Source organism: Penicillium solitum, assembly GCF_028829755.1.
Source record: "Penicillium solitum strain IBT 25940 chromosome Unknown utg000008l_segment0_segment0, whole genome shotgun sequence".
Classification (NCBI taxonomy): domain Eukaryota; kingdom Fungi; phylum Ascomycota; class Eurotiomycetes; order Eurotiales; family Aspergillaceae; genus Penicillium; species Penicillium solitum.
This window is the reverse complement of record NW_027072127.1, coordinates 1,048,463-1,071,811: the sequence shown is the minus strand read 5'-3', so window position 1 is coordinate 1,071,811 and position 23,349 is coordinate 1,048,463. Positions and strand designations below refer to the sequence as shown.

Genomic DNA, 23,349 nt, shown 5'->3' with positions numbered 1-23,349 from the left:
GGAAGGACTGGAAAAGTACCAACATTTGATATTTCATCTATATCTCTATATCTCTTTATCTCTCCATATCTCTCCCTCCCTCTATACAATTATGTCTATCGGCGTGGCTATCATCGGCAGTGGTACATACTTCTATAATATACTCTACGCTATATGCACTGGCTAACGTTCAACAGGTCTCTTTGCGAAAGAGCAGCACCTTGTATGACAAACTCCCCAATAGTACTATCTTTTATATAATCTACTTGACTAACTAATCATATAGCCCGCCGTCCAAGCTGCCTCAAACTTCCAACTCAAGGCCATCTATTCTCGGTCCTTGAAGTCAGCCCAGGACCTCGCCAGTGGCACGTCTGAAGTCGATCTCTACTCTGAAGACTCAGGCTCTGACAAGTCCTATGCCGATCTACTGGCTCGTTCAGATATCGGCGCGGTGATTATTGCGTACGGGATCCCATTTCTCTAGATTCAACTAAAAGCGAAACACTAACCCTCGACTCTGATAGCCTTCCTATTCTGGTTCAGCCGGAGTTCATTCAGAAAGCACTCCTTGCTGGCAAGCACGTCTTGTCCGAGAAGCCCATCGCCAAGGATGTTGCCACTGCTCAGGAACTTTTGAAATGGTACAAGAGTACTATCGATACCAGCAAGGTCTTCTGGGCCGTCGCCGAGAATTTCCGTTATATCACGAAGTTCCTCTTCGCGGCAGAGCAAGTCCAAAAGCTGGGCAAGGTCCAAAACTTCCGGGTGAACGTTCACAGCCTGATGGATCAGAACAACAAGTACTTCCGTATGTTCAGTCCTGATTCTCTACATGGAAGATCTTAACGGAGACTGACTATCTGAACTAGACACCGCCTGGCGCAAGACTCCTGAGTACCAGGGTGGATTCCTTTTGGACGGTGGTGTTCACATGACTGCTGCGCTGCGTCTGATTCTAGGCCCGACGGAGCGTCTTAGCATCCTGTCGGCGCAGTCGCAGTTGCAGCAAGCATTCCTTCCACCGGTTGATACAGTGGATGCCGTTGCGAAGACTGAATCTGGTGCTACTGGCGTTATCTCTTTGTCGTGGGGATCCTCATTTAATGATCAGATTTTCGAGGTTGCTTGCGAGAAAGGTGTTGTCACCTTGAACTTCGATGATGTGACTGTTAATGGCGAGAAGCACCATGTTGAGTTTGATGGCAGGGGTGTTGTGCCGGAGGTGGCGGAGTTTGCAAACTCCATCGTGAGTGGAAAGCCTGACATTAGACAGTCTCCCGAGGAAGCATTGGCGGATCTTGAGATCTTGGAGCAGATGTTGCGGAGTGGCGAGAAAGATGGCGAGAAGGTTCAGTTGCATTTGCAGTGATATTTAGATGTTATGTAGAAAATCATTCTAAAATCAATGCATAAAGATTAAGATATATTGAAAGGCTAGTTTAATGTAATATTAGTACTATTAATTTGCAGCGTAATAAAGGAGAGACTAATCATCTACGGTTGTATAGAACATCTCCAGATATTACCCAAAGAGGAATAGTAGGGCTAGGGCTAGATCAGCCCTAGGCTGACATAAGTGGTCTGCTTTCGCTTAGTTCGCCCAAAGCGCACTAGTGTGGGTCTCCCACTCTGCTGCGGGAGAACCTGAGAGAGAAGTTTTCGAGATTGAACTCCGACCCGACAACTCTCGAACGCCCGGCGAGACCCAGCAATACCGACAAGGTCAGTCACCAAATGCGCATGATATTCGATTCAGTCACTAATTTTGATTCCAGATGGCCGCCGCTAAGCAGCACATCCCTATCGTGAAGAAGCGTATGTTCCCGATTACCTGTTCCATTCCTTTTCGTGCCCGTGCCCTGGATACTCTCGCCCTTCGATCGTCGACCAAATGAAACAAAGCCAGCTCAGCAAGATGCAACAAACGAAGAAAAAAAACCATTGGGGGATTGCAGTGGAAAAAAAAATCAACACTTGTCTTGGATCGAAGGACGACATTATCCGCAGGGCTGTGGAGGCCGAAAAGAAGCACGGATTTTTCACATTCACGAATGGAGGACTGACATCGACAATTAGGCACGAACCGCTTCAACCGTCACCAGTCTGACCGGTTCATGCGCGTTGGCGCCTCGTGGCGCAAGCCCAAGGGTATTGATAACTGCGTTCGTCGCCGTTTCAAGGGCCAGATGGCCATGCCCTCCATCGGTTTCGGTTCCAACAAGAAGACCCGCCACATGATGCCCTCCGGCCACAAGGCTTTCCTCGTCCACAACACCAAGGACGTTGAGCTCCTCCTCATGCACAACCGCACCTTCGCTGCTGAGTACGTTCTGCCTCCTGCGCCAGTCCCGGCTGTGTCTATCAGTGACCAAGTCGCTTTATATATTTCTTTCTCTAACAAATTTACAGGATCGGCCACGCCGTTTCTTCCCGCAAGCGTGTTGAGATTATCGAGAAGGCCAAGGCTCTCGGTGTTAAGGTCACTAACCCCAAGGGCCGTGTCACCACCGAGGCATAAATGGAATAAACCCAGTTTGTTTCCTTTTAGTTGGGATGGGTGCACGAGGTCGGGGTTTTTGTATGGCGATACTATCTCTTCGGCGATAACGAAATTTAAGGATTGTGCATGGCATGTCCGGCTCGGGCCTTGTCATAGTGCCGGGCGCTGTGAAGCGAGAGAACTGTTCTCTGAAATGACAACAAAAATTGCAAAAATCCCTTTGGTTCACTCCAAGTCATTTCAATCATTTCAATTGAGGTTGAGATTCTAATCTGGCCTCGTACATGTAGTTGTACCGTGTACATCCAGTGTAGTGTTCATGGGTGTACCCAAACAAAATCGTAACCCTAAAAACATGAACTTCCGACTACAACATATACATCCCTTATACTCTCACCCCTTCCAATATACTAATTTATTAATACACCCAACCTGAAACCCCTTTACATGTAGTCGATCCCTATCACACGTTTCAGATCATCGGACCCACCTTTAAGTGGTGACGTACGCAACATAAGCAAACAACAAAAACCCTGGAGTTCCGAGACCAGCACGACATTGGAGCACAGGATCAGGATAGAATTGGACCTCAGGACACATAGCATGCGTCACATCCATTACATCTATTATCCAGGTCAATGTCTCACGTCTGTTTAATCCTCGAGAATAATGGTGCCACAACCCTGGTTTGAATGTCACCGATGATGTACATAGGCAGCCTTGAAGTTGTATCAGCCCCCACAGGCCCATCACTTAAGAACTTGGAGACCCCTCTCCTGAAGATCCCCTCAACTTTTATGTCTTATATTAGGCCTCCATCTGGATATGGAGACTGATAGACCATTCCATATCCATTAAACCCCTTTCTTGGATTCTCTTCCTCTCTACCTCTAGAATCCACAAACCCGAACCTCCGAAAATGCCCTCCCTCCCACACCGATATGGTCGCTGGGTCCTCATTCTAGGCCCAGTGATCCTCATCCTCTTGATCCTCCAATTTATACACGCCGATTTCGGCTCAAATATCACGCAGGACGTGATCGAACCCGCCATCGGGATAACAATTGATACACACAATGAGACCGACCCAATGACCAACACCAACCATGTCCCCTCATCCTGTCCGACAGATACAGGAATGGATTCTGTGTTGGTAGTAGTCAAAACTGGCATCACAGAAGCCCAAGACAAAGTCCCCGTCCATCTAAGAACAACCCTCCGCTGCGTCCCGCACAAAATCATCGTCTCCGACTTCGAAGAAGACATAGCCGGAATACGCACGCAAGACGTCTTCCTCAATGTCTCCGACACTCTCAAACAAAACAACGGAGATTTCTCCTTATACAACCGCGCCCGAACAGGCGGCCACACAGCTCTAACCTCGCAAGACCACATGAAAGTCGCCAACGGCCCGTCAGGTATGACTGACAACCCAGGCTGGAAACTGGACAAGTGGAAATTCCTCCCTATGATCCATTCCGCGCGACGCGCGAAGCCAGACGCAAAGTGGTTCGTGTTCCTGGAAGCAGACACATATCCAATCTGGCCGAATCTACTCTCGTGGCTGGCGCATTTCAATCACGAGAAGAGACTGTATCTGGGGAATCAGATGCAGATCGGGCCTACGTTGTTTGCGCATGGTGGGTCTGGATTTATACTTTCTCATGCGGCTATTCATGCCGTTGCGGATTTTCATAAATTGCATATTGACGAGTGGGATGATATCACCGATCAGGAATGGGCGGGAGATTGTGTGCTTGGGAGGGCGCTTGCCGCGGCTGGGATTGGACTTACTTGGTCTTGGCCGCATGTTACTACGCAGTCGGTTTGGGAACAGGATATGTTGCATGAAGGGTTCGCCAAGACGCCTTGGTGTTTTGCGCCTTTTACGTTCCACCATATGACGCCGGCGGATGTGGATCGGTTTTGGGAATTCGAGCAGCAGTGGTTTGCGGATGTAAGTGGTTTCTAGATACCCATGTTTGGATATCTTTATCTCCATCTCCTTGGAATGAATACGTCACTAACAAACACCAGACAAACTCAACCGTCCTCACATATAGTGACATCTTCCGCAACCTCATCCGTCCAACACTCGCAGACCATTTAGATAACTGGGACAACTTCGCGAGTGCAGGCGACGACGAAGAAGATTACAAGGGTCCGAAGACACCTACTTCTTTCGCCGCCTGTGCGGATTACTGTGCCGCAGACCCAGAGTGCATCCAGTACCGTCTGACAGCCGACTTGCGCTGCACAACGTCCAATGCGGTGCTGCGCGGAAAACCCCAGCCAGGCACGCAGTCGGGGACGATGTTATGGCGTGTTGATGCTGCGTTGGAGCGGATGGAGCTGTGTAAGAAGGTGATGTGGGTGACTAGCTAGATTTTGGAATTTTGGGCTGCGTTTCTTTTATCGTTGGGATACATTACTAGGCGTTTAGCGTTGAGCGTTATGTTTTGGTCTGTTTTGCATCAAGGTTAAAAGATAGTTGCATTTATAGCGTTGGTGGGACAGCGAAATTGGTAAAGAAATATATATAAGCTGGCTCTTTATTGGGAATGGATGATGTTCTATATGGGAATCTTGAGGTTTATCATGTCGAGCTCTAGGCTGTGTAGAGAACAGGAACACTCAGCGAAGGTGCTGGCGCTTGATATATATAAATGGAATGGCAAGCGAGACCCACATTGTCGTCCCTACACGATCTTTAGCAGAGAATCAAGCTCAAAGTTCGAGCGGACGGGGATTTGGACTACATCCCAGGACTCTGATACAAAGTATATAGTTACATAGACTCCAGGTCTACAAGTGGTATGCTATATGAATGAATTTTTATAGATTGCACATATCTCTAAGATTTCTAACAGTAGAAAATCTATATACTAGAATGAAGACCAAAAATCAATGTATCAACATGTCATGGAAAACCAAGTCCAAGACGCTATGCTCGTGAACTTTTCATGGCAGGTCAGCAAAGTGGTATCAAGACAAAGACAAAGACATTTTGAGATATATGATATAAATAGAAGGTATTTTCGAGAAAGGAACCCCTAAAAGACAACATCATTAGTTCGTAGCAGGTGCCTCTGTAGCTTCACGGGGAGACTCGTTCATCTTCGCAGCCACGGAGATATTAACGAGACCAACGCCTTCCAGAAGCACAGAGCCAGTCTTTGCATCTGCAGCATGGTCATCATCACCCAGGCCAGCCGGAATAGTCCCATGGCCAATGACAATTTCCTCGTCTTCAGCCACAGGAACCCAGTCCGGACACTCGCGGGGGCCCTCCGTGCCCGCAGGAGGCAAGCCCCAGCGAGGCATGGGGCTGCGGTAACCCCAATCACCGTCTTTGTCGGCATACGCAACAGCATGCAAGAAGATACCCAGCTCATGGGGGCCCGGGTCCGAGTACAGCTCTGTGCTGCAGACTTCACAGAGGTCGCCGGACAGACGCTCGCCCTTGCGCTTCGCGTAGTCCTCAGCTGCGGCCATCTGCTCGCGGTGCATGATCTCATTGACAAGCACCGGGTCGGTGTTCGGTGGGACATTCGGCGCCGCGGTCAGGTGTGTGCGGTACGAGACTGTATCGGGAATCTCGGTCTTACCCATGAGAGACAACCGCGCGACGATCTCTTCGTCGCGCTCAGCGGTAACCTCAGCTTTGCCAAGGTCAGGCCCAAACACACGGCGGTTGGAGTAGATGGGGTCGTTAGAAATCGGGTGGCCCAAGAACTGGAGGTGGACACGGATTTGGTGGGTACGGCCTGTCAGCGGGAAACAGTGCACGATACTGTAGCCCTCGGACTCATTGGCCAATTCCGCAGCCGGGGTAGCGGGACGCTCGTCGTCGCTGGATGACTCGACATCCTTTGCGACCTCGGGAGGGTAGTAAGCCAAGCGACGGAACTTGGTCGTCGCTTCTTTTCCGGTGGCACGTACACGGTTCAGACCCAGTTTCGGGCTAACCTGCATGATTGGCTGATCGCAGACAATCACGCCGTCCGGGAACTTGCCCTTCACGCGCGCGACATACTCCTTCTGTACGGAGCGGGCCTTGAGCGCCGCGGCCATTTTGTCCGCGGCCTTGGGGTGCTTTCCAATGAACATAATCCCAGAGGTCAATCGGTCAAGTCGGTTGCATGGACGAGGTAACCATTCGGAGCTACGCTCAGAGCGCAGGATTTCGACGACTGTGTTGAAGTGGTATCGACCCGCGGCGTGCACCGGTACACCGGCAGGTTTATCAATGACCAAGAGGTCATCGTCTTCGAAAATGATTCCAACGGGAAGGCTTGTAACGGGCGGTTCGTGGCGGTGGAGGGTGTGTGAGATGACCTGGCCGTTTTTAAGTGTCGTTTCGGGGCGGGCTGTCACACCGTTAACCTGTACAAGGCCATTCTCCAGGGCTTTCCTCTGGTAATTGTCAGTTTGCGATTCCTCTAAATCTGGAGGTCCACACATTCACGTACATAGTATTCTGGCTTGCGATCACGAAACTCGGAAGTGAAGATCTCGACCAGCTGGCGACCCCTCCATCGCTCCTTGCAGTTGGTGTTATAGGTGTAATGGTATGGCGTCACACGACGGAAACCACCATCCAAATAGTAAGGCGCAGGCCATGGATCACAAGGGGTCACGAGTACATCGGCAGTCTTTTCGGGAGTCTGTTCAACCGGTTTGGAAGGGGTAACTTGATCGACGTTCGTAAGGGCCATGGTGGGCAGCTTGAGCTTGCCTTGCCGTAGCAAATAGGCCGTGAGACGAGGTGAGGGAGCCAGATAGACGACAAAGGTGATAGAGACTTGAAGAGACGTGGAGAGACTTGAAGAATTCAAAAAAGAAAATTATTAAGAAAACTTTAGAAAAGTTAAGATTCAGGTTGCCCCACATATGAATAAATATGAACAAATATTATTTTATTATTTGATTCCAGGCACATATTATTTATTCCCGTTCCATGGTTGTTGCCCCTCCACCCACAAAATAAAAATGTCAAAGCCAATCAAATAACGCCGATAAGGAATATAAAATTATTAAAAAAGAAATTGATATGCAACCTGTGGGACTCGAACCCACGCCTCTTTCGAGACCAGAATGCTTCACTGAACCAGTGAAAGAGTTAATTCTCTTGAGTCTGGCGCCTTAGACCACTCGGCCAAAGTTGCGAGTAGTGGATGGTTGTGCTTTCAGTTTTTGAATCTTGCAGAATGAGGATTATCCCTCGAAAGGGTTGTTATAGCTACCCCCCTATATAGTATTAAGGGACTTACAAAGACCTATAGATTCTCTAATATATATTATTTACCGGCTATACATTTGCTAAATGATGATTGTGTTTTCAACCTCTGAATCTTGAAGAATGAGAATTATTTTTTTATAGTTCCTTTACACATTGTTCTTCGTTTTTATGGGAGGTAAGGAGTACGTGGTGCACGTCGAAGTACATGGTGCAATGTCAGATTGAGAGATTGTCAAAGAAGTTAAGTTATAGAAGCTAGGAAAGAGACTAAGAAATCCGATAGTTTTCAATCCTTAGGAAGACTTGACAATGATATGACCTATGATCTCCACGGGTAGGGTAAGAGACATTAGATATGCGGTGAATATTAAGGGGATGATTGAGTTTTCAGCTTTTGAATCTTGTAGAATGAGAGCTTCGTTACTTGGTCCTTGGGAAATCAGAATACAATTTACGAAAGGGTGACCAATATAGGGTGTTACTATAGCCACCCCCCTATATAGTATTAAGGGGCATAAAAAGAACTATAGATTCTCTAATACGTATTAGTTACCGGCTATACATTTGCTATTAGAGATCTACGGATAAGTCGAGGTTCATGGCGCAATGTGAGTTTCATTGATTGAAGAGTTGCACATAGGCTTCTCGTTAGTCTTCTACTATAATGGGACCAACCGTGCAATCCATAGTGGCTACATTGTCAGACTGAGAGACTAGCTGACACATGACTTAGCCGTTGTTCTCACTTTGTAGAACCTTTGCCGCATTGCTTGCCCAGGAAAAATCTCCCAATGTTCTCTCCATTGACCGGCAAACGTTGGACCACAGAGTTACAGCGGAGAGAAATTTATATTAATTCGGGATATTACAGCAATTTGATCTTTGGTTGGGAAATACTCTTTAATGTATGTAGTCTTCTATTCATTCTGACCCTATATATTATCTGTCTAGCACCGTATCTTAGCCCCATCTCACGGAGCATCAGGATCAGGATTATTACCCCAGCTACGCGAGGTGACTCCACGGACAGAGCTATCAGTCCCCGTAGGTTCAAGTGCAAGAACAGTGATCTTGTTGTCACTTTCACGAAGATAACACCAAGGAAGGTAAAGCGACTGCTGCGGTCCCACAACCCAATAACGACCCAAATTGACTCCATTGACCCAAACCACGCCCTTCGTCCAACCAGGTAGCTCGAGGAACGTATCACCAACCTTATCCAAGTCGAATGAGCCAGTGAAGAAGATAGGGCCTGAAGTAGCAGAGGGCTTCAGGGGCGTTTTGCTGTCGGTGGAGTCGGGCGGGGAGGTCAAGGGCAATGGGTATATCGCCCACTTGGAAAGCACACTTTCGCCAACGGTGACGTTGCCCACAATTCCCTTACGCTGGTCCACGATCTCAGGTCCATAGTTAACGCGTCCCAGGTTCTCGACTAGGATGTCGAGCACATCGCCTTCTTTCAGATCGACGTCGACGGTGCTCGGTGAAGCATACGTGCCGTCGATCACGCCGACTCGACTCTTGTTCACGTACACGAGGACCCGATCCCGGGGTTTATCGCCGGTTTTGATTGTGCCGCTGACGGGGGTTGTGATAACGTGTCGGTAGAGAATTAGTCCAGTCGCCTGGCCAGCTGCTTCCATATTGACTGGGAATTCCTTCTCGATGGGTTTGGGGAGGGAATCAAACATGTCCACAGACGGGGTAAGTTTAACAGATGGTATTTCAATCAATGGCTGTTCTGCTGGAAGAGCGGGGAGCTTGTCTTCTCCGATTATGGCGCCGATAGTCTCTCGGATCGCATGGTAGATCTCGTTCGTCCGGCCTGTTTCGTCGAGGGGCGCACCGTAGTCGTAGCTTGTGGTGATGGGCTGCAGGGCGTCGGCCCAGTCAGCTCCATTTTGGAATCCCCAGTTCGTACCACCGTGGAACATGAACAGATTGAATGAGCCGTTATTATTCAGTAGCCACTTGATATCTTTCGTAATTTTATCCGTGGCTTCCTTGTCTCCGACGTTGCTCTTGTGGGTGTAATTGCTTGCCCACTGATCCAGCCATGTGATATAGTACTCGCCATCGAGCTGGGGACCGAGACTAGTTGGATCGGTAACGTATTTGTCGCGAGCAGCGAATCCATCGTAAACGTCACCGTCCGTCTCGGCCAAGACACCTGAGATCTGCCCGCCTTCGAGCATTGCCTGGGTGCCACCGTCATTCGTGTAAAAGGGCACATCAAAAGCAGCAGTGAATATATCCTTCAAAGCACCCAAGTACTCATGATCACTTCCGTAGGATCCATACTCGTTCTCAATCTGGACCATCAAGATAGGTCCTCCGTTGGTGACCTGGAGATCACCCACCTCCTCTGCAAGGCGGTTGATGAAAGCTTTCGAGGCTTCCAGGAAAGGCTTGTTGTTGTCGCGGACAACCATCCCCGGAATCTCGCTGAGCCACGCTGGGAAACCGCCCCATTCATGTTCGGCGCAAACGTACGGGCCCGGCCGCAGAATTATATTCAATCCTTTTTCCTGTGCAAGACGGAAGTACTTTGCGATGTCGTTGTTGCCTGTGTTATCCCACGAGCCTTTGGTAGGCTCTAGCTGATCCCAGAACACATAAGCGAAAATCGTGTTCAGACCCATTCCGCGTGCCTTTTCTAGGCGATCGGGCCATAGTTCGTGGGGGATGTGTTGCGGGTCCATCTGGCCGCCACGGAGGAGGTAGGGCTCGCCATGGAGAATGAAAGTGTCATTGTTGTAGGTGAATGGATCAATGGCTCGCACTACAGACAGAAGGCTAAAGACCAAAAGAAGAAATCTTGAAATAGATCCCTCCATGATTTTGAGGAAAGAATGGGGTGCTATTTTCCAGCAAACCCGAGCCGAGTAAGTTCATTTTATAGCTTCTGACTCGCACCCTGTAATTAATGACAATCAAGTATAACGCATGAAGATTGTATCCTGTATCCGACGAGGTTTATGAAGTGTTATCCGAGCCGATTACTACATCGATGCACACCTGCACAGTGATCGTCAACCCCGCACGCTGGAGTGGGGGACGTAACGCCCTGAAGTTACAGCAGGAAATTATATTTTAATGTTGTAAATGCAAAACAGAACATTTGAAGATCTATATCCCCGATAGTATCGTAAAATGATCTTCTCGATCATTGCCTGAAACTATGTAGCTAACGTTCTAGGGTTACATGTGTCACATGTGTATTTTGAGCTATTTATCATTGGGGCTGGTTCAACCAGGTCTAATTTAAATATAGTTCATATATTTGGTTACATTCTCGTCGGATGAACTAAATGTAAAATGTGTTGATCTTTCAGCCAAGACCTCAAGTCGGTGGAACATGAGACCTAGGTGGACAGTCTAGATGAAACAATAACATAATCTCAATGCTCCCCATACAATAAACATAGGGTATCTATATACAACGACACTAGTCTGCGCAGAATAAAAACCAAAGAAGGAAATCTATAGAAGGCCCTTCCCAAAATGCATTTTCACGTGCAACCAAAAAAGAGCAAATAGGAACAAATTCATCAGTCATACATATTACACGGATAATTTCTCCGTAGGTGGTTCGACATTGGGACTGCCAAGAGTTGCCCCATCATAAGTTGCATCGGTAACGTGAGAAGCCTCGTGAGGGGCACTGCTGGAGGCATCGTTAGAGACGTCATGAGCTCCATTGGAGACTCCGCTGGGGACATCGGGTACTTTCTCAGCGCCGACGGATGGCGTCGAGGGGGGGCTCTGATCATCACGAGTCCAGGGCCAGATATTAGCCTGAACGGACGCAAAGCGGGTACGTGCAGTGGGCGCGCTGATATCGTCAACCCATTGGATGCCACCTTGTCCGCGGTTTTCTGCCCACGCCTTCTTCTCACGACGTAGGTCACTCTGAACCCAGGGGATTGTGATCAAGGTCCAAATAATAGCCCAGACAAACGGAAGGGTCCAGCCCAACTGTATGTTAAGGTTAGCCTTATTGCTATTTGGGATTGAATTGATTCTCGCTTACCGTGAATGCAACGTTTTCTTGAACGGTGAAAATAACCGCAGTAATGGCGGCGGCACAGATGATAGATCCTCCACTCCAGAAACAGTTCATTTCGAAGAGCATACGGCGGAAATAAGGACTCGATAGGTATCGAGTTCGGAGAGCATATCGATATATCTGTCCACCACCACCGTCGACTGCCACGACATCCTCAATAAGCGCGTACAACGCAGTTGGCATAACGGAGCCTTTGGGCGTAGAGGAGATTCGGAATGGCGCCTTGAAGCCCATCATACGGAAAATGTCAAGGGAGAGGTAGACGAAGCCGAAGTAGAACATGACGGTCGGTAGGACCATGGCGATGAGGCGCACTGTGTAAGCGGTCAGTATGAGCCAATTTCATAAGATATTGTGGGTTGGTCTAACCATATGGTTGTTCAGGTACCGATCCACTGCGAACTTGTTAGCTTATTGTTTATCCCGCTTCTGGGGTATATCTAGACTCACACGACCAGTTCGACGGCCAAAATCAACCACACGATGGTGAAGTTGATTTGGAAAAAATCCAGCTACCGAGAGGTATTAGTTAATGATCCAGATTAATCCTAGGTCGAAACCTACCCATGATACGCGGGAGTTCAGGGGTCGGGCGCGCGATTTTTTGCGGAATAGATTATGAAGGCGGTAAAAGTATTCAAAGACCGAAACTCCTCCAAGCGATGCGGTGACGATCGAGAAGACTGCACATCCTAATCAGCAACCTAAACGGGTGTATCTGTTCCACCGCGCAAGACATACCCAAGTTGGGTGATAGATCGGTGAGATACCAAAGACACCAATACAGAATCAACGGCTGAGCCAAGGTATCAACCACAAAGATAGTCCAGAAGAAGGCGATTGACTTCTTCCTTGTGTGCAACGAGTATGGGAGCGGAGGAGGCTCAGAGGGTGTTGGGACGGTTCCTTCTTCCATCGGGGTGGCGATAATGGCAGATCACCGTTGTTGATAGGTTCGGGGGGACACGCGGTAGGGGTTTAATAGAGGAATAAGGGGTTATTAGGACATGGTGTGAATACAATAATAAATCCGAATGGATTTCCAGAGAGAAAGAGTCCAAGAAAATAAAGTGAAGAAGAGGCGAATATGTAAATTGAAAGCCCAGGAAATTTTGACCGGAAACAACGGGGACAGGTACTTCCGTTGCCATACTAACTTGGCTGGGCTGCGAGGTACCTGACGTAAGGCCCTATGATGTCACTCAAAACAAGACTTTGATCAAACCTGCCAGTTTTTATGTTTTTTATGTTTTATGTCTTACATTATATACTTCGTATTGCCCGTATTCCCTTGAATTGATTTTTGCCTCTCTATCTTGTGTACAAAACATGGGTTATTCGATGTAATACATAGTATCTACATGTGGTATATAATATCCTATACAAAAAAGAATATCTGGGATTGATGTCAGTACAATGCAGAAAACAGGAATCGACCTGAACCCGAGTCACATCGGTCTACCCGGACGCCGATCCCGACATGACCGGGCCCGCTGACCTCGGGAGTTTATGCTTGTTCATAAATGATCTATATATACTAGTACAATGGAGGTACCTAGGTACATCATATGTTGTATAATGTACTACAGATAACATTAATCAAGAACATTCGAAAGGTCTTGCCCACCTTCTTTAAAATGAGACATATCATCTAAAAAATATGTACATTGGTGTCGGCGGAAGTAGGGAGGCGAGAACAACTTGCACTATGGATATCTGCTTTCACAATGTATTTTGGATTCAAAACCAAAGACAATACAGTAAAAACATCTCTAATAGTTATTCATCAATGGGATCATTAATATTATAAATAAAGAGCGTATAGTTAAAATAGACACTGGATCATTGAAAGACGCCTCACAAACAAGGCAACAATAATCATTGATAAGATAAGATCATGTGACGTGACAATCGCATTGCAAAAATTGGAAGTTCGGCGTTCGAATCCCCCCCCTTCAGAAAATTTCTATCCTCCATTAATTCCCCCACATTCATCACCTTTCTTTTACTATTTTTACTCTCCTCTTCCTGTCTAGAAAAAAGCCATGTAACAATGCCTGGCGTACAACATCTTATTGACTTCGTGCTGAACGAAGTCGCACTCTGCGGCAATCAAGGTGTGTATAGTCTCTTCACTAAGACCCACTTTTTCCTCACCCCGGCGACGCATGTCATATCGCATGTGGATTTTGAATGTCACCGATACTGTGTCGAGAGCCCCCCAGTCAGAGGAATATGTTGAATTCCTATTATACTCCCCCTCCCAGAACTTTCTCATGACGGATTTGAGTCTGCGTTCTTGTGGTGTGGACCCAATGTCGATCTATATCCTCTATCTCAAGCCCTGATTGGGCGCTTTTATTCATATACACATTTTGTTGAACAGAACGCTAACAGATATCAAGGCGCAACGTTATCCGATCTACTGCAAGCTATTGATGATTTCCATGCTCAAACTCCCGAAATAAACCAAAATATTGACCATCGTTTCAAATCCAAAATCTGGTCCTGGCTCACGACTAACCCAGAGGTGTCTATTGGCCAGCACAATAAATGGAACCATCTCACCTTGAGTGAAGCCGAGCAGCTTGACTCACGAAAAACGGAGCGCGATGATCCCGAGGTCAACCAAACCGCGGATGAAACCCCTGATTTACCGCCGCTTCGAATCTTTGTCTCAGAAGAGAGAACCTGGGTTGCCATCACTGGCCACCCACCAGATGAGTCCAAGGTACTACCTCTTGAATTCGTCTTACTGTCGGTGATTGCTTCACGCCGGTCAAAGGGTATTGTGCAGCCGGAGCTGGTGAAGCTCAGTGGCCAGGACAAGCGATCTGTTCCGAAGCGTACCGATGCCTTACAGAGAAAGGGCTACATTGACAAGCGACCCGTCCAAACAAAAACGGCCCGAACCAGCCTCTGCACGCTGCAGCGATTTTACCGCCACACTACCAGTGTTCAAACAAAGGAAGAACCGCATTCGAAGAACATGATTGATTTCGACAGCTTCAACACCAGTTTGTTCAACATTCTCCGAGAACACCAACTGATTGCTCGAAATGATTTGAAACAACTCCTGGGATTTGATGACCATTGGCGTTGGAAAGTCTTGTCCCGTGCCCTCCGCAAGTGGGAGCGGATAGGTGTGGTCCAACGTGTGAGAGCCGAATCACAATATGAAAGAATGCATCCTTGCGTGAAGCTTTTACGAGATCCCTCGGAGCAAGATCTGGCCCTTTTCCATGAATTCAATTTCGATGTCTTGAACAAGCATGGGGTGCGATCCAAAGGACCCAGACTTACCCCGGACCGAGACCACGACATGGAGGCGGAGGGCCCAAGCAAAAGATCGCCTAGCCCAGAGGACGGTAGGATGGATCTGATAAAAGAGCATGTTGGAGAGTCTGCACGCATCGTACCGTCTTGGACGCCGGATCGTAATCTCAACAACCAAATCTTTGACATCATTCAAAGCACAGGCACAACAGGCATCACGAACCAGGCAAGTGCCTTCCGCAAAAAACCTGAAGATTTTCTTAGCTAACAAAACAATCAAGACCCTCAATTGGACCTGCTTTGGGTCCTTTTACAAGAGACCTGCTGAAAGTATGGTACATAAATTGGTCGACCTGTGGCAAGTAGCCCAGCCACTTCATCTCCGCCATTACGCCATCGTTCGAGATATGGCAATGAAAAAGACCATTATGTATTATGTCCACTATTCGGCAAACAATTTTGCGAAGCTTGTTGAAGCTGGCCAGGCATCATGGGAGGCCGTTGAGCTTCCAGCCAAGAAAGCCAAATCGCTAAAGATCGTGGCACCGCCATTTGGTGTTCTTCCTCAGCTTGATGAGCATGGATTCCTCAAAAAGGACTTCCCAAAGAATATGTTGAAGGACCCAAATTCAACTCTACTCGACGGGATCCTGGCTGTCAAACCACCCAACTATCTTCTTTCTTCGAGCGACCCGTTTGTTGTTCAACTTCCAAACGGTCAACATGGTATGATTGCTTCCTCCTCTCCTTGGTTTCCACGGGAGAAATTGTCTTGGGTCTAACATTAAGCCGCAGTGATCCGTACACGTACCGATAAACTCCCGCCTGGCTCCAAGCAGCAGTATGAGCCCCGTTTCAAACCCAAGGGACGACCGAAAGGCACATTGAACCGCGCAACTCTGGAAAAGCGAGCCAGAGAATCCAAAGCCAAAGAACCCGCAGCCACAGAATCTGGAGCCAGAGAACCCGAAGCTAGCGGATCCGAACCCAGAGAATCTCAAGCGATGGAATCCCAAATTGAACCCAAGGCGGAGGCAATGCAAGGCTATGGCTGGGAATATGTCGGGGAATCCCCGCGAGCCAAAAGAGCCAAGCTTAAGCATGACAGCCTTCGGGGATTATCAAAGCAAGAGAAGTTTGAAGCACTTGGCATGGATGAGAGTTGGACTGAATACAAAGCGCTTGTCATGGATAAGCCTGCTCCTGGTGTGTACGTGACTCCTCACGGCCGAAGAAGACCAGCCGGCAAGGCCCGAGGTCGCCCGAGACAGAGTCGAATTGCGATCTTCAAATCGCCAAAATTAACATCAATGCCTTGGTTTGTCAAGGATAAAGATGACTCAAGTGATGATGACAAGGTATTTGATGCTGCTAGCACCACCCGAGCATCCGAGAGCCTTGCCCCTGAAACTGCACCTTCAGTTATCAACTCCGAGGGGCCCACCATGACCCCCACCCCGACAGCTTCAAGGGGAGCCAAGAGAACTCTACCTGACCAGTCAGTGGACTCACCCACACCATCATTGGACTTCAAGGGCAATGAGCAGAAAACTGGGAGACCTCCCAAACGATCTCGGCTTCAAAAGGCCCAAAATGATCCCTTGAAGGATGCCAACGAGAAATTGCCCGAGGCTATAGTTCCAGCACCGCAAGAGGGCTCAATCACAGCGAGTATAGCACAGAATCGCGACAAGAGTGCTAGCGTTCATCTACTCGAGGACGAACAAGCTGGGACCCCATCAAAGCGACGCCGCGTAGCATCCTCCGACCGCAGCACTCTACAATCCCCGACACCCCGTCTATCTGATGTTCCGACACCACGATCGGGCCAAATGGGCCCCCAGACATTCAATTTCGGCACTAAGCCTGTGAAAAAGCCGCGTGTTCGGAACAGAATCAATCTCAGGACCTTGCAGACTCCAGATGAGGGAGAACCAGGATCCCCTAAACCTGTGATCGGGAGAGGCGGATCTATCAGCGTTCTTCGAAGAAAACTCATCATGGAAATCATGGAAAAAGCTAATGGTGTATACCCCGCGGGCACTGCAATGTGGTATCCTTTTGTCACTGCGTGGATGAAGTTCCATCCCAATGAAAAGCCAGACATGCGAACTATCAATACTGCATGCAAGCAATTGATTGATGCCGGCCAGCTTCGGCAGCTGACTTTCAGCGGCCGAGACACGAGAAAAGTGATGGTGACAAGGACGTTGTTGTTGAAGCCTGATATGTCACCAGACGATCCTTTGGTGAAAGAGATGCAGAACAAGATTCTGGCTACTGATTTCCACGACTCGCGGCCCTTCTTTGCGGCCAATGTCGAGATGGACCCGAATTTGACAAGAAATAGTGGTCGACCACACGGTGCACCTCCCCGCGCACAGAGATTCTCCTTCCCGGTCGAAGAGGGTGCCCATGTTCACCTTCAACAAAAGCCCATTTCCATTGTGAACTTGGAGGCTAGAAGACGGAGACAGGCCCAGGCGAATTTCATCAAACGCCTGGAAGCCCAAGCCAAGGCTGCTAAAGCTGCTGAACAAGAGGATGAACTGCCTGACCTGCCTGGAGTTCAGCGACTCATGACACTTGCACGCCCTCCTGAATTGGACCTTAATGCTCATCCGCACACATCAATTATTCGGCCATATGTGCGAACAGGTACACGTGGTCCTGGCAAGCACCAAAAGTCTATAATTCCCAAACGGATGATGAAACCAATTTCTGCCATCGGAGCGTATGCCATGTTGATGAGTCCGATACAGCAATTTGATCCAACTACTGGGACGTTCTCCACAGGGTCGTGTTCCAAACGCAAAAGGGGAAGACCAATGGGACCAAGACCCCCGGTTTTGAACATTGATGAAACTGTCGATGAATTGTCTAGACTGGCCCGCGACGAGCCAGACTTGCCAGAAATGCCCAGGGCTGTCAAAGTCCAGGTTTTACTCTCGAGGTTCAATCAACAGACCAAAAAGATCCTCAAATGGGAGCTTCATCATCCAATTATCTTTGAGACAAACCTCAAAGGCCAGCAGTTTATCAACCAAACAATTCAGGATGGTTTCAAGCCAGCGCAGATCACGGGCGATATTCAATTTGATATTGACATGCCCCCTCCAAAACCGCCTCAAGTGGAACCAGAGTTACCAGCACGGCGTAGTGAGGTCCGTCGCCAGCGTCAGTCTCTACCTCAGCCTCCCCTTCCACCACCTCCTCCAAAAATTGAGACACCAAAACCGACACCAAGGCCGAGAAGGACACGGGCTCCTCGGGCCCCCCGCGCTCCTGTCACGGACCGCCGCCTGGCGAAACTTGACGATACTGCAACAGCCGACAAAGAAGCACAGTCAGCGACCCCCAAACGCATTCGCCGACAGCGATTCGTGAAGCCTATCTCCGAGGATCTCAAACAAAAGCTGGTGGTTGCTCTTGTTGTCGTTCGTGTTCTTGCAGGCGGTGCAGAATCAAGAGTCATCGATTGGGCTCTGGTGAAGAAAGCTTTCCCAGACCATGACTCGGCTTTTATCGAAGGGCGAGCTCGTCAGATACTCAACAAGAATCGCTTGCAGATTACGAAGATGCATCGAGATTTCCAAGAGTGTTTCCTTGAGGCCTATGAAAAGGACGAAGTCCCGCGCATTGACTATTCTGATTTGGACGGCTATGACTGGCCTGCCCTGGTTGAATGGGCAAGCACTAGGCTCGATGTTTCTCCCTCCGAACGGGCTCCGGATCTTCCAGCAACACGAGAGCAATTCGACAGTGTTTTCGAACTACGCGAAGATGATATTACGGCAGGTGACGAACTGTACCAAGCTGTGCATGGTGTCACTATCAACCATAAACGCAACTTAATGGCGCGTAATCCATTTGCTGTGTCTGTGGATGATGAAACACGCACCCGATCGGCTTCACGAAAGGCTGCTGAGTCACAACTTGAGGCCGCAAAGACATGGGTTCGGGCAAATATCGTCACTGCAGAAGAGACCTATCGACCCAATGAGTCGAGCGATATCCTGCAGCGCTTTGGCGATAGACTCATCACCACTGCGACGCAGACACTCATCAATGAACGTGTCCTCAGCTCAACAACCCGTGGCCGCGTCACCCCGGGTCGCAATTACGATATCTCGGAATATTTCCTGCAGACACTGAGCCGCAAACGTGCCGTTGAAAGCACCCAGCTGCGTCGCGCCGCTCATTTCAAGACCAAAACGCTAGATCTCCAATTCCGGACTACCGGTTCATTCGACGTCGAGTACACCGCGGAAGACGGCGATATCCTAGCATTGATCAATCTCTATGCTACGGGTGCTGTTCAAATGCGACCTCGCGATCCTCCCCGCGCAAAGTTCGGTCTCACCGATGGCGGATACGAAACTCGGCAGATGGACAAGAAACGCTTCCGTTTCCCTGTTGAGGTTACTCCCACCGCATCATACCGTTACGGTAATTCCGTCCACGGCAAAGCTGCAGCCACGGTCCTTCCAACGGCGCCTTCATCCTCAGGCACGGAATTGCCGGCTAGGAACCCCCTTTGGTACGATATCAATGGAGAGTTCGTACATCGTCTCTGGGATCTGGTGCTTGGTCCTGTCCTTGGGTGTCTGGTGATGCGACCCGGCATCAAGGCCGGTAACATTTCTAACATGATGAAGCCCACCATGGGCACTTGGGAAACTATGTTGATGCTGCAATGGCTGGAGGAAGTTGGCATTGTCAAGTCAGATGGTGAGGGAGAGATGGCTTGCTGGAGATTACAGGAGTCTTGGTGGATGATTCTATCTTGATTTCCCGTCCTCGACTGAGATACTCATTTCCGACTAAATTCCAATGTAAAATTACACGTGTACGAATGAACATACTTGCTAACCATACTTCTCGAAAAAAAAATAAGAAAAATAAGGTTTACTTCAATGATTTTGTGTACTTGATTTCAAAAACTATCTAGAGGTATATCATGGACCAACTCCTGTAATGTAATCCCAAACGCCCGCACAGCCACCGAAAGAAAGAAAATGCTCGACATAACCCCCAAAGTCCTTTATAGATCGTCGACATTCGCCACTCGGCGCAATATCAACAAGACAAGAGCAACGATAACACCAATGATAGCCCGGTCCAGCCAGACACCTTCAGATGGAGACACCGTCGAAGCCAATTGTGAGGAGCTTGTCCGCGCAGGAATAACAGCCGCAGCCGGTGCTTGTGTAGTAGATAGCGGTGCCTGTGCCTGTGCCTGTGCCTGTGCCTGTGCTTGTGCCTGTGCCTGTGCCGCCGACACCGACGCAGGCGCAGAAGGAACCGGAATAGATTCCGCAGCCGGAGTACTCTCTACAGCATCATCCCCTCGAGACTTGTCCTCAATACCAATAGGAAGATCATTCGCACTCGAAGCCGGAGCCAGAGCATCAGGCCCAGCCTCAACCGTCTCCTGCTGGCCCTCGACACTAGCACCACTATCAACAGCAGCAACCTCACCCTCAACCTCAACCCCGCGCTCCCGACAAACACCCCACAACTCCCTCATAGCGTCAAGATTCCCAACCCCACACTCTCGACAAGACCACCCAAGCGATAACCGCGCATACTCCCTCCGCAGCTCCTCACTCCCCTCCATGCCCCCAACCTGACCCTGACTCTCCGAACCGAAGATCTCGGAACGGATACCCAGTAGCGCAGTGCGCACTCCCCAAGCCGGCTGCCATGTCTCCTCGTGGTGGCCGGAGATGCTGAGACAGATTTCGCGGTTGACTTCGAAGCGGCCGGAAGGTGTGAGGAAGCGGAAGGAGGGAGGTCGGAGTGGGTATGTGGCAGGGAAGGTGATGCGGCCGTGGTAGAGGCCTTGGGCGTAGGGGGATGGGGAGGGGGGTCCGGCGAGAGTGAAGTGCCAGTCGTGGAGGTTTGTGTCGCTTATTGGAGCGGCTGTGAAGTATGGGCTTGGGTTTTTGTGGAGGTCGGTGCTTTCTTTTAGGAGGCGGCGGGTTGAGGGGGAGGACATTTTGGTTCTTTGTGTCTGTTGTATGGGATTGGGATTGGGATTGGAGTTGGGGATGTGTTCCGTTGAATTGGAGGAGGGCGATAAGAGATAAAAGATGACAGTTGTCCCAGTTTTGCGGGGATGATGTTATTGGGCAGTGGCAATGTATACAACCTTGGAATAGCATACTACTATATAGTATCTTATAAACATAGACAATATATAATAGGGATAAACTCCTAATGATCATAAAAGCCTTGTGGTATATTCACACCAAGGCTGTGCATACGCTTCATAGATGCCATAACTTTCGCAAATGATACACATACAACGCCTTCAACATGCTACATAGAAATGCTACACACAATCACTTAGTTTTAATCCCAGTCCCGCCATTCATCAGTGTTACGACGTGTGGCCTGCTGGCGGCCAGCGCCCGGATCCAACAACCCGTTCCCTTCCACGTCATCCCCATAATCGCTATCGCCAGGCCTCGGCCGCGGCGACCGGGGTGCAAGAGTCTGCATCGACACGGAAGTCGGAGGCCGATCAGGCGTGCTACCACGGTTTGGAACGCGTTGCGGCTGTGTAGCGCCTTCCCTCCAACTATTACTGTTGTCTAGATTGCGCTGGTACAACTCGCGGTAGTACTGCTGCTCCTCGGTGGATTCCTGTTCTCGACGCTGTCGCATGTGGTCACGCGCTTCTAGGAATTTAGCACTCGGCTCCCAGCGCCAGCCGTCGCCGGTGGTATTGCAAATGGGCACAGCCCATAGGAGCGGCCGTTCCCCGAAGAGGTGGAGCAGGTTACGCCGCCAGCCGTGATCAAACGCGCTGGGCATTTTTTCGTTGTCTTCGTCGTTTTGGTACTCCTCGTACCGCGAGTGCTCACGCTGCCGCTCCATTTCGGCGTATGACCGGGTCAATGCTTGCTGCGCTGGCGTGAGGCCGTTGCCGGAACCATCCGGAGGCCCTGATGGGCGCGGCACAGAATACGTGTGCTCTTCGCCCTCTTCGGCCCGGGTGACCCCCGGGATTGCATTGGCGTGGGCATCGATGATCTGATTCCCATATCCTTGCAGTCGCGTGGATATGCTTTCCTCGCCCGGCTCGCCCCAATAGTTATTGTTGGGCGCCTGCTCATTCCGCTGTCTGTCTAGCGCTTTGCGCAGAGGCGACACATACCGTGTCCTTTCCAAACATTCAATGGTAGTGGTGCCCCGTATGGCCAGACTGATATGCCAGGCTGTGAATCCGCTCAGAACTAGTCCAATGATGCCACCCAAAATAGCCAGCAGAACTACATTGACCGGCAGTATGGTATCCATGTACTGGGTATCGTTCAAAATCTCGGTCCAGGTCCAGACGGCCGCAATGCCAAAAACAACCCAACAGAATATCGAGGTGTAGATCAAAAACAGCAGGAATGCCTTGTAATTATGCAGTCCAACACAGGTTGCCAGCCAGGGACAATGGTGGTCCATCTTCAGGACACATCGTTTGCACGTTGAGCAGTGGTGTGCGCGGTCCGGCTTCGGACACTGGCATTTTTTGCAGTATCGTGATTCACCAGTCGAGGTGACGGTATATGATGTGAACTCCGGGTGCTCGGACGGAGGGAGGGCGCTGTACTCATGATGGTCTGCTCCGCGAGAGGTAGAGAGCGGCGACCCGGGATCGGTGAAAACGGCAACGGTATATGAAAAGTTGAGGATGGCGTAGAGGGAAAATGCGAGGATGGAGCTTGGGATACCTGCCGACACGTTAGTACACCCGGATACATTCGAGTCCGAGTCCAGGCGCTATCCTGCATACCAATCCAGTCACTCCGTGAAGGCCTGATGCCGATGCTGACAGCGACGTATACCGCCCATGTGGTGATGCCGTAGACGAAGGCGAGTGGGAAACAGCTTGCTGCTGCGCAGCAGTATCGTTCGCAGCGGAGGGCCCAGGCTCGAGGGCGTCGTTTGGGCCACGAGGGTGAGGTCGGGGGTGACGAGGCCAAGGTGGCCATGACTGAGAGTTTATGACACAGGGGAAAGAAGGTTGTGCATGAAGGAGTTTGACGGGATCGGTCCCATTATACACAAAGCATTGGGAATTATAAGACAAGTCTCAGGATTGAATTGAGGGTTACCTATATGCGATGAGACTATCAGGTGAGATGTACGGTACGGTAAACCGAGGACGGTATTAGTAATTTTGACATGCTCCGCCACAACCCCAGCCACGCTAAGTGCGTACACAAATGGCTGGGACACGAAGTATATCGTCATGACAATATGTACTCCGTACTACAA

General features: G+C 49.5%; 8 protein-coding genes across 8 annotated transcripts; 3 read left to right on the top strand and 5 right to left on the bottom strand.

Moving 5' to 3' along the window:
• Positions 1 to 91: 91 nt before the first annotated feature.
• Positions 92 to 2,500, top strand: N7455_009684 (uncharacterized protein; the record flags this gene model as incomplete). Its single annotated transcript, XM_040956338.2, has 9 exons — positions 92 to 122; positions 177 to 202; positions 266 to 444; positions 507 to 790; positions 852 to 1,330; positions 1,597 to 1,704; positions 1,758 to 1,797; positions 2,059 to 2,305; positions 2,392 to 2,500. The coding sequence occupies 9 exons, from the start codon at positions 92 to 94 to the stop codon at positions 2,498 to 2,500; spliced, it is 1,503 nt and encodes a 500-aa protein (XP_040813142.2).
• Positions 2,501 to 3,281: 781 nt separating this feature from the next.
• Positions 3,282 to 4,867, top strand: N7455_009683 (uncharacterized protein; the record flags this gene model as incomplete). Its single annotated transcript, XM_040956477.2, has 2 exons — positions 3,282 to 4,439; positions 4,520 to 4,867. Exons 1-2 carry the CDS (start codon positions 3,402 to 3,404, stop codon positions 4,865 to 4,867), a joined length of 1,386 nt encoding a protein of 461 aa, XP_040813157.2. The 5' UTR covers positions 3,282 to 3,401.
• Positions 4,868 to 5,551: 684 nt separating this feature from the next.
• Positions 5,552 to 7,200, bottom strand: N7455_009682 (pseudouridine synthase family protein; the record flags this gene model as incomplete). The annotated part of the gene is made up of 2 exons (XM_040956497.2): positions 5,552 to 6,898; positions 6,955 to 7,200. The coding sequence occupies 2 exons, from the start codon at positions 7,198 to 7,200 to the stop codon at positions 5,552 to 5,554; spliced, it is 1,593 nt and encodes a 530-aa protein (XP_040813217.2).
• A 1,495-nt stretch (positions 7,201 to 8,695) lies between these two features.
• N7455_009681 (uncharacterized protein) lies at positions 8,696 to 10,561 on the bottom strand (the record flags this gene model as incomplete). The annotated part of the gene is made up of 1 exon (XM_040956426.2): positions 8,696 to 10,561. The coding sequence occupies one exon, from the start codon at positions 10,559 to 10,561 to the stop codon at positions 8,696 to 8,698; it is 1,866 nt and encodes a 621-aa protein (XP_040813179.2).
• Positions 10,562 to 11,288: 727 nt separating this feature from the next.
• N7455_009680 (uncharacterized protein) lies at positions 11,289 to 12,709 on the bottom strand (the record flags this gene model as incomplete). Its single annotated transcript, XM_040956372.2, has 6 exons — positions 11,289 to 11,702; positions 11,758 to 12,107; positions 12,163 to 12,188; positions 12,244 to 12,305; positions 12,358 to 12,476; positions 12,535 to 12,709. The coding sequence occupies 6 exons, from the start codon at positions 12,707 to 12,709 to the stop codon at positions 11,289 to 11,291; spliced, it is 1,146 nt and encodes a 381-aa protein (XP_040813187.1).
• Positions 12,710 to 13,846: 1,137 nt separating this feature from the next.
• On the top strand, positions 13,847 to 19,859 carry N7455_009679 (uncharacterized protein; the record flags this gene model as incomplete). The annotated part of the gene is made up of 4 exons (XM_065606264.1): positions 13,847 to 13,910; positions 14,199 to 15,295; positions 15,351 to 15,795; positions 15,865 to 19,859. 4 exons carry the CDS (start codon positions 13,847 to 13,849, stop codon positions 19,857 to 19,859), a joined length of 5,601 nt encoding a protein of 1,866 aa, XP_065460227.1.
• A 254-nt stretch (positions 19,860 to 20,113) lies between these two features.
• N7455_009678 (ubiquitin-conjugating enzyme E2) lies at positions 20,114 to 21,070 on the bottom strand (the record flags this gene model as incomplete). Its single annotated transcript, XM_040956478.2, has 1 exon — positions 20,114 to 21,070. One exon carries the CDS (start codon positions 21,068 to 21,070, stop codon positions 20,114 to 20,116), a length of 957 nt encoding a protein of 318 aa, XP_040813124.2.
• Positions 21,071 to 21,409: 339 nt separating this feature from the next.
• On the bottom strand, positions 21,410 to 23,142 carry N7455_009677 (DHHC family palmitoyltransferase). The gene is made up of 2 exons (XM_040956405.2): positions 22,865 to 23,142; positions 21,410 to 22,802 (listed from the first exon to the last, which is right to left on the bottom strand). The coding sequence occupies exons 1-2, from the start codon at positions 23,061 to 23,063 to the stop codon at positions 21,427 to 21,429; spliced, it is 1,575 nt and encodes a 524-aa protein (XP_040813099.1). The 5' UTR covers positions 23,064 to 23,142; the 3' UTR covers positions 21,410 to 21,426.
• Positions 23,143 to 23,349: the final 207 nt, after the last annotated feature.

Excerpts from the sequence above, each read along its gene's own strand:
- N7455_009677 (XM_040956405.2), bottom strand. The coding sequence starts at position 23,063 with ATGGCCACCTTGGCCTCGTCACCCCCGACCTCACCCTCGTGGCCCAAA. Across the intron at positions 22,803-22,864 it reads TTCACGGAGTGACTGGATTG|GTATCCCAAGCTCCATCCTC; the intron begins GTATGCAGGATA and ends ACGTGTCGGCAG.